Source organism: Panthera onca, chromosome A2 (assembly GCF_046562875.1).
Source record: "Panthera onca isolate mPanOnc1 chromosome A2, mPanOnc1 haplotype 2, whole genome shotgun sequence".
Classification (NCBI taxonomy): domain Eukaryota; kingdom Metazoa; phylum Chordata; class Mammalia; order Carnivora; family Felidae; genus Panthera; species Panthera onca.
In genome coordinates this window covers 101,140,898-101,161,124 of record NC_138340.1, presented here as the reverse complement: position 1 = coordinate 101,161,124, position 20,227 = coordinate 101,140,898, and the positions used below count along the sequence as shown (strand labels likewise).

At 33.4% G+C, this 20,227-nt stretch overlaps 1 protein-coding gene across 4 annotated transcripts in view; it reads right to left on the bottom strand.

Annotated features, from left to right (window-relative positions):
- Window positions 1–1,820: 1,820 nt before the first annotated feature.
- Window positions 1,821–20,227, bottom strand: part of MIOS (meiosis regulator for oocyte development) — a 45,763-nt gene continuing 27,356 nt past the window's right edge. For all 4 annotated transcript variants that reach the window (XM_060632550.2, XM_060632551.2, XM_060632554.3 and 1 more), the window contains 7 exons: window positions 18,643–18,812; window positions 15,640–15,705; window positions 14,645–14,803; window positions 10,496–10,648; window positions 9,310–9,514; window positions 2,786–2,915; window positions 1,821–2,051 (listed from right to left, as the gene is read on the bottom strand). In XM_060632550.2, coding sequence (XP_060488533.1) covers window positions 1,955–2,051; window positions 2,786–2,915; window positions 9,310–9,514; window positions 10,496–10,648; window positions 14,645–14,803; window positions 15,640–15,705; window positions 18,643–18,812 — 980 coding nt within the window. In that variant the 3' untranslated portion in view covers window positions 1,821–1,954. The remainder of the gene's footprint in view (window positions 2,052–2,785; window positions 2,916–9,309; window positions 9,515–10,495; window positions 10,649–14,644; window positions 14,804–15,639; window positions 15,706–18,642; window positions 18,813–20,227) is intronic.

The following is a 20,227-nucleotide window of genomic DNA, read 5'->3' as shown; positions in this document are numbered from 1 at the left end:
CTAGATCAGACATGCTGACTTCAACCCAAATTTATTCAATTTTTTAAAAAGTAATAAAAACATTTTTATTAAACACTTCTATTGAACATGTTTAGGTAAAATACCTTGAGTTTATAATCCCAAACACCAGTGACTAAGAATAAAAATGGAAAAATAATTTGAATCTATTTTCATGGTCCACATACATTGAAATGCAAAACAAATATAATAGACATATGAATATTTGGGCTTCAGAGAAAATATCAGGAGACTGACACAGGTATAAGGAATCTTAAAAATGTCAAGCAGATTTATATACTAGATTTTGTTTTATTATACTGTACTTCCCAAAATTATAAATATTTTAGGTATAACCCTATTATAAATATAAATTAATTCTATCTTAACTTTAGTTAAGGAGAAATGAAAATGTATTACGATAGTTTGACATTACTTAAAGCTGATTTGGCATAGTAAATTTGAAAGGAACACTTCAACTGAAGCAATTTTAAAGGTACAGATAAAGGTAATACTTAAGTAAAATAAAGTCAGGAAGATTTACTTAAAAGAAGACTGGAAAAAGTCCCCTTTATAGAAATCTTTGAAAAAAAAAAAAAAAAATATATATATATATTCTTTCAATTTAAAAGAAGATTGTCATCTAGGTGAGATGTTTACAGTAGATATGCAATAGATATACAATATTTTCCCTAAAAAGGGTCTTTTGTATCAGATCTCAAAGTAAAAAATAAATTGAATCCACTTTTGTTCAGTATTTAGGTCACACCTCAAAATAAATATATTAATTCTACCAAGTAAAACTGCTAGCATGAAAGCTCTGAAAATTCTTTAGCTTAAGATATTTTTCTCCAAAATCTATATAATAATTAAGATTTATGCTTATTTTATCTATGAATACAACTTCAACTATGAAATTCAGTTCAATACTCTGCATAAGTCAGATAACAGAGAAGCATGCTACAAACCCTTTGCTATTTCTCTCCCAACTATCTAGCTATGAAAAGGGAAAGAATAAAATTTTTAAATAAAGCTCCTGAATTTGCCCAAATATACTTTTAGAAACTTACATTTAAAGTATAATCATCTCCAAAGTGACTCTGCTTTCCACAACCTTAGAAAAAACCGGGTATTCCAAAATAGGAGGGATTTGACAGTAGGACATACTGAAGTAGGTGAAGCTGAATGGTTGGTCACATATAATAATCTTGCATAGACTTTGTGTTCAGCAAAACGTTTGCAGATCATGGGCATAAGATGATGAATTAACATGGAGAGAATCTTTGAAGACAAATGAGAACACTGGAAAACAAAAGGCTGAAAAACTGAAAATTTCAGAACATGTTCCCCTGAAATGGTACATATTTTTCTCTTCAGATGAGAAAAAGTTGTAAGATGCATTTTCAATTCTGGCTTTTCTTAGGAAGACAATAATGATCTGTGCCAGAAGATTTCTTATCTTGAAATGAAAGCGTACGAGGGAATGGACTCTTTAAAACATATATACCAACCATACCTTGATGAAATTTATTCTCCAGTGTGGAGTAAGGGCTCTCCAGTTCTAAAGGTAAAAATTGGTCACTTTATTCTATTTTAAAAGATATACAGATCCAATTTCAGCATAGAAGATACAGGTTCAAAGTGTGTTCTTGGTTATTCCAAAAACTCTGCTTGCAAAGCGTTCATAATTTTGACAAACCCTATAAAACTCTTCCACAATGAACTTTTTCAACCTACTGAACAGAATTCATGCCCACACTCTGTTCACTTGAGCAGCGTTTGTCTCTGTGAAGCACATCAAAATCACTCAAACATCAAATTGCTGATTTGATAGAATGATTTATTTTCCCATTACAGGAAAGTCACGAGTGACTTGTTCTGAGGTACGTTTTTGAGCTATGAAGGACATCGATTAGAAAGCTCCACACTTGAAGGTTTCTCTTTAGATGGTAACATTTTATGGCTGGACAGTCTCTGCAGGTACCAGATTTCCTGTTGTATCCAACTGCATACATTTACATGTGCATGCAGAAACGGGACACTCTGCATGGTCCCTAAAAAAAATAGGTCAAGTAAAAATTAAAAATCTAAATTAAGCATATACATACATACATTTATCTATATACCTATCTGTATGTAGAATGGTATTTGAAAAAATACAGGAATTAAAACCCAAAGACTTAAACAAAAAATGACTGACAAGCTGAACTGGGAAGAAAGTTACTAAAAAGTGAATAGCTTTACCTTTTAAATATACAATAGACACCTTATTTATAGTTATGAAGTTGACAGGGATGTGCTCAGAGTTGTAATTAAAGCCAATGTGACAAACTGGGTATAAAAGTTACAGCAATGAGGACAAAGGGCCACTGGCACTATTCAAAGCAGAAGTTAAACATGGCTTGAGTCTCCAGTGCATCGAATGCATACTTACTATATAACAAGTTTATTTAGAAGATAACTGATGCGGTAGTTTGATATGTATACTCTGTCATTTAATTTCTACAATTACATACTAAGATTGGATATTAGGTTAGCTGTAAAAACTGTAAATTCACACATTTAACCCATACATAATATTTAAACTATTTCTTATATAAGTATTAATCTTACAGTTTAAAATTACATAGGATATCTAATGATAGAAATGTCGACACCACCTTTGTTAACTCCAATGACAGCAAAAAAGAAATTCATCCTTCGGCTACATAAGCCTGAACTATTTAAAAGGTCATCTGCGCTATCACCTCTAACGCCAAGCCTATTAAAGAAGAAATGTGCTGATTACCTGAACCAACTAAGCATATGGCCAGCATGTCCACCATGCCTGCAATTGTGACACCATGTGAACCAGTTGTTAAATTGAGCTAATTTTTTATCCTTGCTCAAGTCTACTTTTTCATCTGATTTGGATCCTCCTATGGGTTAAAGAAAATCATCTTCATTAACTATTATCACAAAATTTTATTCAAAGCTTTAACTTGAAAGTTATTTCTAAAACTATGTTAAAATACAAATCATATATCATATTGAAATAGCTATTTTAATGCTACGACCCAGTTTAGACTGAAAAACTACTGAATAACAAAAGTTTCCTTACATTTTTAATAGTCCAAAAAAAAGGAAAAATATAAATTACCAAACCCACTAAGAAGCAATCTGAATTAACCTCAGAAAAGCAATCAGTTTAAAATCTTCCCACAGAGAAACTACCAAGCCCAGTTTACAAGTGAGTTCTACTAAACCCGGAAGGAACAGGTAATTTTCATCTATATAAACTCCTCCAAAAAACAGGAAAAGAGAAAATTTCTCAATGTACTTCCTGATGCTGGTATACCTTTGCTAAAAGCAGCAGACCAAGATAATGTATGAAAGGAAGATTATAGGACAATCTCTCTCCTGAACAGACATAAAAATCCAAAGGAAAACATTAGCAAACAGTATTAATTAGCAATTCTATTTCTAGGTACATAGAGAAACTTATGTACATGCACAAAGGAGTCATATGCAGTAATGTTCGTAACAGTATTGTTTGTAATAGTAAAAATCTAGAAACAACCAAAGCATCCATCAATAATAGAATGGAAAAACTGTGTTAGAGTCATGAATGGAATATCAAATATTAATGAAATGTGAATAAACTACAGCTATATTCATTAGCACAATTAAAACTAAAAAAAAAAAAAAAAAAAAAAAAAAAACAGTGTTGAGCAAAAAAAGGTAAGTCAAAGGATATATTCCTGAAGATTCATTCATATGGAATTTAAAATACAGACAAAACCAAACATGTGATAGAACATACAGATAAGCAAGAAACCAAGTAACACACAATTTATGGCAGTAGTTACTTCTGGGGAAGAGGAAAGAGGTAGGACTAGGCAGGGAATAATGAGCAAAGGCACTGGTATAGACAATGTTATCTTAAGCAGGCTAGAGGTCTCGGGGATGTTCGATTTGTGTTACAGTTCACAAAAAAGTTTAAGAAAAATGTTTTATTACACATGCATGTTTAGACATGTATATCTTCACACACATATTCACATAACTTTTAGTACTCAAAAAATGCTCATTCTATTAATCCTGGCCACCTTAATATTTTTATTGTTGTTGTTCTAAAACAGATCAAATTAAAATATTTTAAGATTGTATATGATTAGAGGCAATAGGAAAAATGATTAAGTAAAAACATTAAGTTTAATCAAGCAATTGTGCTATTAACGTATGACGCTGTGCTAGTAACACTTTAATGACCAAAGGGATAGTCTTACAAATAGTTTTTTAAAATATCCATCTGTTTTTGCTAATGATATAAAGGTGAAAGGATGTACAGGTGGTTGAAGAATTTAAGATGTAAATACACCGAAATTCTTCCTAAAAGCTTCATAAAAATGATTAACAATGAAAGGGGAGAGGAAGACAAAAAGAAAGAAAATACAGACCTTTATTTTTTTAATATAGACCTTTTAAAGATAACCATTTTATATTGTGTAATAGCTCATTAGTGATTTTCACTTTATTTTTATAACTTCTAAGATGCAGAAAACAGACTGAATCCAGAACAGTTTATTCCTTATGTTCCTCTGATGAAGCTGAAAATATTAAGGTCTACCTCAATGCCATGTGAAAAGGCTTTTGAAAGATCAAATAGCTTTAGCAAATGATATATCTGATAAAGGGTTAATAACCAAATACAAAAGAAATTTCTATAACTGAGCCAGAAAACAAACAGTCCTATTAAAAAAATAGGCAGAGAACCTGAACAGTTGTTTTTCCAAAGAAGACATACAGGTGGCTCACAGACACATGAAAAGATCAGGGAAATATAGGTTAAAACCACAATGAAATCTGACCCTTCTCAAAATGGCTAGCAACAAAAATATAAAAATAACAAGTGCTGGTGAGGATGTAGAGAAAAGGGAACCCTCATGCACTGTTGGTGGGAATGCAAATGAAACAGCCACTGTGGAAAGCAATATGGAGGTTCCTCAAGAAATTAAAAATTCAGTAATTCCAGTAATTCCAGTATTGGGCATTTACCCAGAGAAAATGAAAACACTAACTCAAAAAGATAGATGCACTCCTATGTTTATTGCAGGATTATTTACAATAGCCAAGACATGGAAGCAACCTAAGTGTCCATCAATAGACAAATGGATAAGGAAAGTGTGGTGTACATATACAATGGAATATTACAAAACCATAAAAAAAGATGAAGTTGTGCCACTTGAGACAACATGGATAGACCTAGAGGGTATCAGGCTAAGTGAAACAAGTCAGACTGAGAAAGACAAATATCATACAACTCCACTTGTAAATGGAATCTAAAAAACATGAATAAACAAACAAAGAGCAGAATCAGGGCACCTGGGTGGACCAGTCAGTTAAGTGTCTGACTCTGGATTTCAGCTCAGGTCATGATCTCACAAGTTTCATGAGTTCAAGCCCCATGTAGGCTCTGTGCTGACCATGTATAGCCTGCTTGGGATTCTCAATCAATCTCTCTCTCTCTCTCTCTCTCTCTCTCTCTCTCTGTGTGTGTGTATGTTCCTCCCCTGCTCTCACTCTCTCAAAATAAATAAATTTTTAAAAAATTAGAAAAAAAGGCAGAATCAGACATATAAATACAGAGAATAAAGCTGACGGTTGCCAGAGGGAGGGATGGGAAGGGTTGAGCAAAATGGGAAGGGGGGAGGGAGATACAGGCTCCCAGTAATGAAATGATTAAGTTACAAGAATAAAAGGCAGAATGTAGGAATACAGTCAGTGATACTGTAATAGTGATGTAACAGGTAGATACACTTGTGGTGAACATAGTATAACATATAAACTTGTCACAGCACTAAACTGTACACCTACCTGAAACTTAAGTAATGTTGTGTGTCAACTATACTCAAAAAAAGATCAAATAGTTGTAACTTTTATAATATTCATAGTAAATTACAAAGATAAGTGCTACAGAATAGTCAAGGGAAACTAGAGTTTCACATAGTCACTAACTACTACTACTGCTGCTACTACTAAAAGAAGAGTAAGAGAGAAACTAGTATGTAACCTAGTTTTAAAAAAGGTATCACATCCGTATATTAACATCTATAAAGGCAGGGATTTTTCTGTTTTGTTCACTGTACTATTCCCAGCACTTAGAAGAATAAGTGCTAATTAGACATTTGTTGACTAAATAACGGTTATAATTCATACTGCTAAATATGTTTACAATTAAACATTATAGTTATAAATATAAAATTATAAACATTTATAAATAATTGTGCTTATAATTATAAACTCTATTGAGTTTCAACAGAGTCCAATCTTTAAAGCACAACTGAGTGTAAAGATATGCAACCCTCCGTTAAATAAGCTTATGGAAATCCTGGCCACTTGGATCACAAAACATGATGAATGGATGGTATCTCTAATTGTAGGCAAAGCAACAGAGGGATGTGTACACCTCAATCTTTAAACTACCTTGAGCTAGCATTTTATTTCTATTAGGTCCTGTCTTATTTTGGAACTCAGAGTCTTCTGATTTTACATACTAAAAAAGAATATGCGTATTATAGCGGACCCTTGGAAAACATGAGATTGAACTACATGGATCTGCTTACATGTGGATTTTTTACAGTATGGTAAATATATTTTCTCTTCCTTATGATTTTCTTAACATTTTATTTTCCCTAGTATTATATACTATACAGTATATAATACACAAAGCATATAATGTATGTTAATCAATGGTTTAGCTTATCTGTGAGGTTTCCAGTCAATAATAAGCTACCAATTGTTCAATTTTGGGGGAGTCAGAAGTTATACCTGGATTTTTGACTGTCTGGAGGTTGGTTCCCCTAACCCCCTGCCCCCATGTTGTTCAAAGGTCAACTGTATTTTGTAATTAGCACAACAATCACTTAAAGACCAGGTTTCCCTAATTTCCCCACACTATTTCCTATTAATCTACTTCTGAGGCTCTTGTCATACAGACGCAGCTGCTAGTTACCATACACTTTCTGTACTAACACTCACTAATCTCTTTACCCTTGTTTATGCTTTTTACACTTCGTCTCCAACCTGTAAGGCCTCTCTAAGATCTTCCCATATTTAAATCTCCCAAACTTTTTTAAACGACCACCTTAAACGGTATCTTCTTTCTGAAAATTTCCAGATGTCCTTCAAACAGAAGTATAACACTTTCTTTATACAATATTCCTTATCTAACTCAGAAAGCTAAATGTGTTTCAGAATACAGAATGCTTGGGATTTTTGGAAAATAGTGAGCAAATATTATATAACAACTCCAGGAAAGTCAGAGGCAGCATCCTGTAATCAAAGACCTTAATAGCCTTCTGCCAGTTCTGAACAGGTTTCTTTACCATATGAGATTACTGTAAATTCATTTACAAAACTTGGATTTTCAGATCTTTTTAGAGATTCTGGAATGATAGATAAGGGATTCTGGACCAGTATTTCTTTTCTTAAACATATCATTTCTTATTTTATCCATACTCATTGTACACTATTAGCTCCACAAGGATCTTTGATTCAACTCAGCATATACAGCTTTCAACTGTTCAAATATATATTATATAAAAAAATATATTATTGAAGCAAAATACAAAAAAAAAATTTCTGACGCAAATATGGAAAAATGTTAAGATTTTATAAACCTGAGTGTAGAATATTCATTAAATTAACGATCTCTATAACAGGGTGAAATGTTTTGAGCTTCCTTCAAATTTTAGAAAATTGATTTTATCTTTTCTTATCTATTTCAAAAATTAAAAAGATTGAAAAGCAAATATCTAGCAAAAAATAATGGGCCATTATGGCTTCCTGAGGCTATGTTGTGAAAGATGTATTAAATTTACTTTAAAAAAAATTTTTTTTTTTAATGTTATTCATTTTTTGAGAGACAGAGAGAGAGCGTGAGGGGCAGAGGGAGCATGAGGGGCAGAGCGGGGAGGGGCAGAGAGAGAGGGAACACAGAATCGGAAGCAGGCTCCAGGCTCTGAGCTGTCAGCACAGAACCCGACATGGGGCTCGAACTCACGGACCAGGAGATCATGACCTGAGCCGAAGTCGGATACTTAACCGGCTGAGCCACGCAGGCACCCCTAAATTTAACTATTTTTATGTATCCCAGTTCATATAGAACTTCTTTATGCAATATTTTGCCTCCTTGTTCTTTCACTGTAGATTTTTAGTCCAAACTATTTTCTATTTACCGTATCAGGACCATAAAAATGGTCAGCATGCAATGTATAAAATGAAAATCAAAATTTGAAATTTCAATCAAAACTAATATGTAAATTTGAAAATATTATGTATTGCCTTTATTTGCTTAAAAAAAAGGTACCAAACTTGAAAAATAATTACTCAGCCAATGATACCAGCACATCTCTTTCACAAATGTTAATGTAACAAATGAACTATTTACATGAACCAATTGCACAGTTGAATTATAAAATTTCTTAACTAGAAAGGATCTCCGTCTAACACCTTACATGAAAGAGGCTAGAGTAACTGAATGTCAGACGGTCACAGAGGGAGAATAAAACAGGCATTCTGACACCATATCCAGTTCTTTATTATACCAGCGTGCTAAATACTCAAATGTTTTTAATTTAAGTTTTTGCCATAGTATAATTTTCAAGTTACATAAACAGCTTGAATATTTCCAGTCATTGGATACATTATATTCAATTATCTACTGTTCTCAAAAAGTTTTTCTATGTGTTTACTATAAGCAGTAAACAATAATCCTAATACTTCTAACCATTAAAAAACACATGTTTTTACTAGGTAACTGACAAATGTAGCAGAAGCAGCACCAAAACCTGGAAGTAAAGGGATCTGACTTCTAGACTAACACTTCCTCTATGTATTTCACAGGTAGATTTTGAAGATTATGTAAGATAGAATGTAAAAGTGCTTTGGGACTATCAAAAGCTCTTTATGCATACAAGGTACTTGTTACTAGATGAGGGCATACTGACTTTTAAATATAAAATTTGAGGGAACTCCTCTTAGAAAAGTGATAAGAAAATAGTATAATTATAGGGCTACTTAATAGTTAAGCCCTTTTCATGAACTTTAAATTGGCCAGCATTTGTGAGATTACTTGTGATATCATGAATACAGATTTTACTTTTAATGTATAGACTTTATAAATTACAGGAAATACAAAACCTTTAAGCCAGCAAAGTGGCTTTCTCCTAGAAATAATATAAACTCAATCTAGTATGTCTTCTATTTACAACATTAAATCAATTACGTAGGAACAATTTCAGCTCAGAAAATTATAGAATTATGTCATACCAGGACAGCTAGAAACAGGTGTTCCCATATTAATGAGGCAAAGCGCACATCGAGGAAGGGGTTTTCGACAGCCAGGGCAGCTTGTGACTTTAGATTTTGTTGGTGAACCGCTGACACCGTACTGACTAAAACCTCTGCCCTGATGAGGCACAGTTGAACAGCTGTAGGAGATCGACTTGCCACAGAAATTGCAACTCACAAACACCTATACAAAATGAAAGGAGGGATAAATATCATGCAAATTTTACAAATAAAATAAATTCAAAGTTTGATCCTAACAAATTACTCTTAAATAACTGTTAAACTTTATTTTATATTATAAAATAATTTGTTATCTGCGAAGTTTAACCAGCTCCCATTTGAGATTTCCACTTAGCAGTTATGTTATATGAATACTTCTTCTGTTACCTCTGTTTAGTTATATTTCTCCTAATACTACTAGTATCTATAGAAAAACCCAGAAATATTAGATAATAACATTTTAGAAATAACAAAGACTTTAGAATTCACTTTGAACATTACAAAATAACCCATTTTAACTTCTGATCCACAGTTCAATGATTTGATCTCCTGAACAAAATTTTCTTATAAAGAAAGCACTCATTTCCTAAGACAAAAGGAGTTAAGGATCCTAAAATGTCAAATAGTTAGAATTTTAGAATAATAGCAACAGAAAGTGTTCATTTTGCCATTACGTTAAATTCCTAAGCTCTTAAACACTTACACAGATTAGTAACAAATATTACCATGCAATGTTATTTTACAAATACTTTGGTTGTTTTAATATAATCACTAATTTCTCAACTTTCTAAAATAAGAAAATAGCACCATCCAGTGCTCACATTGAGGATATACCTGATATCTAATGTCTGAATTTAGATACAGTGATCTCATGGAATATGCTTTATGTGATAACTGAGCTAAGGATTTTTAAACTAATGCTAAAAGAAAAAAATGTCCATGTCTAATTAGACATATGTATATACTGTTAGAGAAAAAAGGAAATCCTGCCTTACTACACATATATCAATAGGAACTTAATATAAGCAAAAGGATGAGCTAATAATAATTTATTAAATTGAACTCTAAATTTACCCAATATAACATGCTGAAAAAACACTTCTATTTTGGGCTGGGTTATTAAGTACATGTTATAATTTGATTCTCTCCAAAATATTGTACTTACCTGTGCTAAAGGTTTAGAACTGGGATCCAACTTACTCCTGTGAATATCAAACTCAGCTCGTTTGTGCCAAAACCTCCAGGCATCTAATAAATTTCTATAATTCTCAATCCAGTACTGGACTCTTTCATCTTTAAGAACATCTAAAGGAGAACCCTAAAATGAAAACATGAATTAATACAATTGTTTAAAAACTTCCTGGCTAAGTCAGAAAATTGCAGGTAACATGTGAGTATGAGTCGCACAGATGAAATAGGCTCCCTTTTTGCCAAAAGCTGATTCCTAATGAGGATACGGACAAAATAATTGGCGGAAGCTTCTTTAATTTACTTTAAGCTGGCCTCTACTAATGACATAAATATGTACTATATATATTATCATTATACCTGGCCAGGAAAGTATAATTCTGTATCTCTTACTTAAGTTGAAGGATCCAAGAGGAAACAATTCACTTTCCTACTCGAATACAGTACAAAGTGATGTGAATACTCTGTCCCCAAAATTAAAACCTCTGCCTTCACAAAATCTGTTTACTGTTTAATCTAAAAGCATACCAAAATAGCTCCATCACATATAAAATAATACTGAGCCTTGTCCTTTGGATCTAGCAGTGTACTGTGAATGCAGATGCTGTATTTTTTGTATACCTATTTATCTGAAAGTTAAACCTGTCTATTCTCTCTCTTGCCCTCAATCAAAACATACATTTACTACCTTCAAAATAAAAAAAAAACACAAAAAAAACCCCAAACCAAAAATGTTCTTCATTCTTTTGCCCCTAGGCCACAGTGAAAAGCAACAGTTTCTTTACCTTAAACTTAGATTTCTTCTCATTACGAACTTCAATTTCTTGCCAGTAAGGCTCTTCCTAAAGCTGTATTCTCCCTGGCAGCTGTGACATTTCACATTTCACCTGTGCTTATTTTGGGTTTGCACAGAATGCTTTTAGCCCTGTCCAGGATATCTTCCTTAAGTTCACATGATGAAGAAAGTAGAGAAAGTCTCAGCCTCCAATGACGCCACGGGCATCAGTAATGAAGCCCAGGTTTCCCAGTTTTAGGGAGCCAGATAGAAAAGTAAAATGTTAGAGAGAACTTAGCATCTTACTAATGGAAAAAGGGAAGAAACCTGTAACAGCTAATAGACAATCTATCTTTTAACATTCTATCAAAACAGAAGAAGCTTATCTTTCACCTATTAATTAGGTATTAATTTCAATTAAATTCAGGGTTAAATTCAGCAAAAAATATGTGAAAAACTCTTGGCTGACAATTTCATTTCTTAAAAAAGTAAACATCTCCTCTAGTCCTAATAATGACCAACTAGCCAAAACTAAGTGCTAAAGTAGAGTATAATCCCTAGTTTAAAAAGAAAATTCACAGAAAAATAAATCTTCATATCCCATGCTTCCCCAATTTGGTCAATTCATATTTGATAAGTCTTCTCTAGATCTGCCCCCAAAAATCTAAATTTAATCTCCAACAAAATGTGCAATGTAAACAGTTCAGAGATTATGACTGGAAAGGCTTGAGAAATACCCCGGGCTTTCCAAAAATCCATAGTAAGAAAATCTAAGACCAAAGTGAGCAGCTAGTAACTGAACTTCCAAAAGCATTAACCAACATTCTTCAGGAAAAGGTAAAAGAACCCAGATCTCTATAATGTACTATACACAACATCCAGTATTCAAATGAAAAACCACCAGACATAAACAGGTAAGTATAGTTCAAAGTCAAGGAAAAAGGCAGTCAACAAAAACCAAATCTAAAATACCCCACATTAAGAGAGTTAGCAGGAAAAATAATAAATGCAACCATTAAATATATGTTTAAAGACTTAAGGAAAAGTAGAGTTTTTGGTTTTTGTGTGTTTTGGTTTTTTTTTTTTAATGTTTATTTATTTTGAGAGAGAGGGAGAGAGCACACGCGTGTGCATGAGTGGGGGAAGGGCAGAGAGAGAGAGGGAGATAGAGAATCCCAACCAGGCTCCTCGCTCAACACAGAGCCCAATCCAGGGCTCAATCTCAGGACGGCGAGATCATAACCTGAGTCAAAATCAAGAGCCAGGCACTTAACTGATTGAGCCACCCAGATGCCCCAGGAAAAATGTTTTAATCAGTGTACAGATAGAGATCTGAGTGAAAAATGTAAACTATATAAAAATTAAGACTCTAGAACTAAACAGTACAAGAGCTGAAAATCTTCTCCTCAGGTGACATTAAGAGTCAATGAACAAATCACAGCATTTAAACAATTTGAAGAACTTCACAATCTAATGAGAAACACTGACTTGCAGATCAGTGAACCACAAGCAGGACAAAAAGAACTACAACTAAACATCAAGGGTAAACTGCTGAAAACCAAAAGCAGCCCAAGGAAAAATGAAACATTACACAGGGGAGACATTAATAATAATGGTTGACTTTTCTTCATAAACAATGGAGGCCAGAAAACTATGAAACGACACCTTTAAAGTGCTGAACCAAAGCAAGAGTGAAATAGACATTTTCAGTTAAAATTAAGCTGAGAGGATCTGTCATCCATGAAACTGTACTACAAGAAATGCTAGAGAGAAAGACCAAAGAGAAATAATACAACGTGAAAATTGTGTCTATTGGAGGAAGTAAACAGTCCCAGGAATGATAAATAAATAAATAAATGTAAAAGTCCATGTTTTCATTTTTCACATAATTTACGTAAAAGACAAGTGACTATTCAAAACAAATACAATAACACTGTTAAGTTGAAGTTTATAAGGTATATAGAAGTAAAATAAGAAGACAAAGGAAGGAGATGTGTAAATGGAATTACACTGTTGTAACATCTGAAAAGTGTGAAGTATGAAGATAAAAAGTGGAAACGTCAGGTGTGAGGTAAAAGAGAAAAAGTAGGAAACATGATGTGTTAGGTGTGAAATGTGAAGTATGAGGGGGTAAAAATGTTAACTGATGAGGTAGGGATGCATTTTTGTTAGACCAAGAACAACCACTTCAAAAAAATAAATAAATAAAAAAGATAATGACAGGTTAATAGTTAAAAACCCAGTGGGTGAAGTAAAACAATGAAATGTTCAATTAGATCAAAAGAAGGGAGGAAAGGGACAGAAGAACAAAAAGAAGAAGGAAAAATAAGATAGAGAACAAACAGCATGATGGTACACTTAACCTTGATCATATAAATACAAATGGGGGAAACATCAGAATGAATTTTCTAAAAGCAAGATCCACTGTCTTTTATTATACACTGTCTGCATATTAACTGTATTTTATAAATCTTGTTAAGAAGCTATCAACTCATTTGTACTTGGTAGTCATACTTCTCCAGTGTAATTTAACAGATGTAATCTCATTTCAGTCAGACAAAATTATGCATTATGTTACAGAAAGACACCTCTTCTTCCATGGACAGTGGCCTGATATGTTGGTAAGTATATTATAGTGTGGTTTGTGGGCCAGTATCTATATTTGTTCCTGAGATGGTAGGGGTGGGGAAGGGAGCATTCTAGTACGTTTGCCCAGTACACAGCATGCTATCATATTGTATGAAGGGATGGGGACAGGAAAAAGGACACCATGAAAGGGTAAGAAGAGTTGGAGAGCTATAGGAAATCTCAGGGAAATGCTCTAAATTTTCATGGTATGTCTATCAAAAGTAAAGCAGAAGGAAACTTTGCCAGAAATCTGTTTTTAACAGCTAACAGTAAACTACTAACAGTAAAAACTGAAAGTAAAGTGATGAACTTGTTACTCCAAATCATGCCCGTTGATAACAAAGAGCGAAAATGACGAGTTAAGAGAGTTGTGATATAACTTGCCTTCAGGACTTCAAGGGAGACTACAGTTCAGATCAGGGAAAGACCATCTCTTTCACATAAGGTATAATTCTGTCAACTGGAGAAACTGGAGAGAGGTTTCTCTGCTCCATTTGAACTTTATATAAATTCAACACTGAAACTTCCCAAAATGAAAGGAATAACTGGATAACCCAAAGCAGGAGGGTGAGGGACACTAAGAAGTCCTCTATAGATCAAGAGATTGGGTTAAAGTGAAATGCCTCCTAAAGATCCTAAGCAAGCAAAAGGCATAACCATTCGATGAGGGAGGAAGGTGGTTAAGCACTATTTTTCTTTAAGCTGCCACCACACTGCACTAACCTGTAACATGCAGTAACTTGCTGTTTGGACATCTCCAGTTCTATCGACATAACTCTCCATTAAGTCCACTCCATCTTTAGTAAGGCCTGTAAGCAGTATTCCTTCCAAATTTCCAGCCTCTTTCATTTCGTTGGTCAACTTTTCAATATACCTATTTAACTGGAAAATTCAAAGTGATTTTTCTGAATTAATATGTTTCACTATATACTTTGTACCTTCAAAACTTGTACTTTTAAAATAGTGCTATATTTATGGAAAACATTTTAAAACCAAAGCCCTTGCAAAAATCTAGATATGATCTCTAAGAAGTCTGCATCTATCATAAACTACAAAGCAGAATCCAAGATCGTTTAAAACACTTTTTCAAAACAGCAAGACATTTATTGTTTTAATAATTATTCTACAAAAGAACTACAGAGTTTACTATTTTAAACTTAAAGAGAACTGTCCTCATTATTCTGCCAAGTTCTTGCTGTAACAGAATTGGAGTTGAAAGGGAACTTTAAGATTATCAAAAATAACATCTCTTGGTAAGGTGTTCCCTGGCGTCATCCCACCCCAACCTGTAGCCAAGATTCCTCCGTTTTCCCTCAGCACTTTCTCATTATTGTAGCACTTAGCACATTATGTTACTCATTGTTTCTGTGCATTTCTCTCTCACTATACACATAGCATATGCATTTAATACTTGTTTATTGTATTAGGAAATGAAGGAATTCTCTTATGACATCCCTAAGGGGTGAGTTTAACATCTTTATCTATAGGCCAAAAGCAGAAATAAACTAAAATATTAAGTCAGCATTCTTACACAAGCAATTTTGGTTATGATACACAGGTTTACAATATCTTGATCTAACAAAGAATTATTAGTTTACTTTTTTAGAATAATTCATATATAAATGTCACATATACATATCTATACAAAAAGATTAATTTCCTAATGCAGTAAGAGTAAATATTAATAACTTCAAACATAGAATTGTATCAGTTTTTACCTGACTATCGCTAAGGAATTTACAAGCAAATGCCACTCTGTCACGTACAGCAACTTTGTTTTCATACTGAAAAGGAAAGAGCAAGGAGTTACTTGTAGGTGCTATGAGTTTTATATTTTTGCAGACTATTTTACATATCTAATATGCAATTTAATTTTCAAATGTATTAGTAAGTTATTGAGTATATACTGGCAGAGCCACTGACTGCCTAAGATGCCTTTTTTTTTTTTTTAAGTTTATTTATTTATTTTGAAAGACAGAGGGGTTGAACAGAGAGAGAGGAGAGAGAGAATCTCAAGCAAGTTCTGCACTATCAGCGCAAAGCCCGACACGGGGTTCGAACCCACAAACCATAAGATGATAACCTGAGCTGAGGTCAAGAGTCAGACACTTATCTGAATGAGCCACCCAGGTGCCCCTAAGATGTCTTTCTTCATGTAGCCCTCAGGAAACTCCATGCTAAGGTTATTATTCTTGCAAAGTAAAAATTTATGCCTAAAATACTGACCAATTCAGGTTAAAAATATTCCAGTTCAGTTTTACATAACTCCAACATAAAATGCAAGCAATAAAATATGGTTTATCAAATTTAAGATGCCATGTAATCCTTCCATTATAGAAATACATCTGGGGGAAACTGAGGAAATCTTTTCTGGGATGCTAAGTTAATCAACAAGTCTAGGAAATCTGTGAATTACCAGTGAATATACCAATACAGAATTTAAAAAGACTATCAATACATGTTTCTAAATACAAAGTAGAAAGTTTTAAACATACCCTTATAAATAAATAGATACACTTTTTTTTGGCCATAGTAAAATACTGCTATATTGGTGTTTGTGGCAAAAATTTCAGGGGTACTGTGATACTTAAATTTTTGTATACTTGTCAATATTGTAAAATACTATTTTGAATTTCTATAAATGTAGGAAGGTAATTAACTTTGTGCTAAATATAAAAGTTTAAAAGTGACTTCCATTGAAATCATCCTATGAGATATAGTTTTCCTGCTTTAAACATAAGACCATTTCAACTGATACCTATCCTAACGTGCACTTCCAAGTATAAAATACGGTGCTGCATTTAAGATGGAACATGTCTCATGCAAACTAGATTTAACTCTTTAGATTCAGCACATGTGTATAATTTTGATTGGAAAAGAATTATAAATATTATCTGTCCCATTTTACAGCTCAGAAAATGAAAACCCCAAAAGTAAACTGACTAGCTGAAGTAACTGTGCTGGAGCAAGGACTTTAGGTTCGATTTCCCAATTCAGCACTTTTCATTAGATTACCGCAACTTAACAATTTTTAACAAAGGACACATTAATTATAATTATTAATACATAAAGAATAATTAGGCACACTCTCAAAACAGTTTGGAAATATGAAGTTTCTACTTAAGGCAAGATATATCTTACTTAATAACCCAAATTTAGATATAAGAAAATAAGGGTATTTGTAATAGATCACTTAATTTAAAATACAGAAATTGAGTATTTAAACAATACTTCTCTATCAATTTAAAATATGAACAATCTGGGGCACCTGGATGGCTCCGTCAGTTAAGCATCTAACTTTGGCTCAGGTCACGATGTCACAGTTGGTGAGTTTGAGCCCTACATCGGACTCTGTGCTGACAGCTCAGAGCTGGGAGCCTGCTTCAGATTCTGTGTCTCCCTCTCTCTCTGCCCCTCCCCGACTCATGCTCTGTCTCTATCACTCTCAAAAATAAACATAAAATTGAACAATCCACTTCTTCTTCTTGTCTTTACCATACTTTACTACTTCCTGAAAGTATTATTTCTCCAAAATACATTTTAAAGTCTTCTGTTTAACAAAAAAGAGTAATTACAGTAAAAACAAATTAAAAAAACCACTCTTGGATATTAATTTGAAGTGGTTAGAAAAGTTCAATAGTTCTTTTATTAGAAGTTAATGGACAAAATCCATAAACTAAGGAATTGCCAAAGTGGACATTAACAACATTTATTAAATTTTTCATTAAGATACCTCAACAAAATACATGTTTTTTTAAATTCTTAGGGCCTGACCCTTAAATCAATCATCCAAGCAATGTGTCTTTTATATGAAGTGCTATAATAGCAAACACAGAAATAAGTTCCATGTTAGAAAGCTCTTCTCAGTGGTAGAAAAGTATCCAACAATGCAAAAAAAAGTTATAGTACTAATGTGAAGCTTAAAACACTATAACTGAAACTGATAAGTACATCTCATTTCACTCTTCTGTCCCCACTTTGTGTAAAGAACTTATTTGGTGATATGGTTAGATAGACATGTGGGTAAAGCAGGAGAAAAAAGTGATAGAGAAGACCAAATAATGGAAAAATGAAACAGTTCAGTATAAGTAATGTGATCATAGATCTTCCAAACTGTATGTCTGAGAACGCAAATACTAACTCAGATAAGTTACATGGTTATTCTAATCATAATTGATCATGTGTTTGTTTACTTAACTAAAAACAAAAACACAAACTTTTAAAAATTTGCATTTTTGGGTGCCTGGGCGGCTCAGTCCGTTAAGCATCCAACTCTTGACTTCAGCTCAGGTCATAATCTCATGGTTCATGGGTTTGAGCCTGTGCCGGGCTCCGTGCTGACAGTGCAGAGCCTGCTTGAGATTTTCTCCCTCTCTCTCAAAATAAATAAACTTTTAAAAATGCACTTCAATATGAAATTTATGTTTATATAGTTGTATAATTCTAGAGCTGTTCTTAAGCTAAAGAATAAAATCCTATTCCCTCTATATCTGCAAATTATATTGTTAAAACTATTTAAAAAATCAAGTTTGTTATCAGGTACTTAACTGTAGAATGACATTCAAGAGCCGCCCAAAGATATTTAAGATACCTTATTTTAACTAATACAAAATACATCAAAATATAACAATATTTCATGCAACAGACATTTGAACATTTTAACAAGGCTAGATAAAAACTTTTATTTTAAAAGGAACCTTGTCAAACAGAAATTAGCTTACCAATACTCCATCATAAGATCCTGTTTCACTTGTCAGAAATGCAAACATGACACACAGATATGGGTTATTTAACTGTAGTCGTAGAGTGCTGCACATTTCTCTCCAAAGGGAGTTTTTCTCATCTGTGTAACCCGATAAAGCCATTGCTACCACATTGAGATTCAGATCGCCTGCATGTTAAAAACAGTCAGCTAATCAAAGTAATCAAAAGCTTAATATCTCCTCTTCCAGTTCTTAAACCATAAACCAATAGACTGGAAGGCAACATTTACCTACAGAAAAATAAGCCCACTAGAATAGGGGTTTTGGTCCAGATTGGAAAATTTGGCAAGGACCACAAGCAAAAATTTCTATTCTTATAAAACTGTTGCCGGGGCGCCTGGGTGGCGCAGTCGGTTAAGCATCTGACTTCAGCCAGGTCACGATCTCGCGGTCCGTGAGTTCGAGCCCCGCGTCGGGCTCTGGGCTGATGGCTCGGAGCCTGGAGCCTGTTTCAGATTCTGTGTCTCCCTCTCTCTCTGCCCCTCCCCCGTTCGTGCTCTGTCTCTCTCTGTCCCAAAAATAAATTAAAAACGTTGAAAAAAAAAAAAAATTTAAAAAAAACTGTTGCCAATATTGCTAACCCTGTGCAGGACAAACACATCATTAAATTTTCAAGTTCTCATTCCAGGCAGGTTCCTATACCGTGTTATTGTGTAGGGTCTAAATAAAGAGAGGTGAAGCCATACTACCAGAATCATTGCCAGCCTTATCATGTTCATTTATATACAAATATTTCAGAACACTGATAATAAACATTACTGAACCTCAGGACTACAATTTTCAAAATAATTTTGTTTTCCTATTCCTAAATACAGAATGCACATACTTAAGTATATGTTCTGAAAGCCATTATTTTAGCATTCTTATTATAGTATTATACTTTTAATTTTTCTAGGGCAAAATTAACTATCAAAATTAACAAAGTAACATTGTATTTAGACACATTTACAACAAAGCATTTGTTACCAATAGTCTTCTAAATGGCAGTTTTTAGCAGTTCATACAGCCATGGATAAGCTGCTAAACTGGCAGTTAGCCCTATGACTGCTTGGCCATCTAAGTTCAGCTTCAGAAAAGAAAACTAAATTCACCTTTAACTTTTGAATATTTTCTATATTTATTATAGCAATTTTCTTATTCTGTTCCTTGAGACTGATCATTTTCTTTCTTTTCCAAATAAAACAGCATTTCCCACTTTATGTTCTTAAATAGCCTTGCTCTTCATTCCTATGAACACTTTCCCCAAGTTACTTTGTACTTGCTTCCTCTGCCTACTCTATTAAATTAGATTTAAAGTCTTTTGAGACTAAAACAACCACCCTCACAACCAAAGAATATCTTTGTGAATCCTGCTTAAAACAATTTATTTCCAAGTGGAAAGGAATATTTGACTCAAAAATCTTTTCTTTAGTCCTTAACCAAGTTATTAAAATCACAGGAAATATACTTTCCCTATTGATAGTATGGGTGTTTAAATCTAACACCAAATTTTCCAGGTACACATGATAGGGAGGCATCAAGCTCTCAGGTTATACGAAAATTA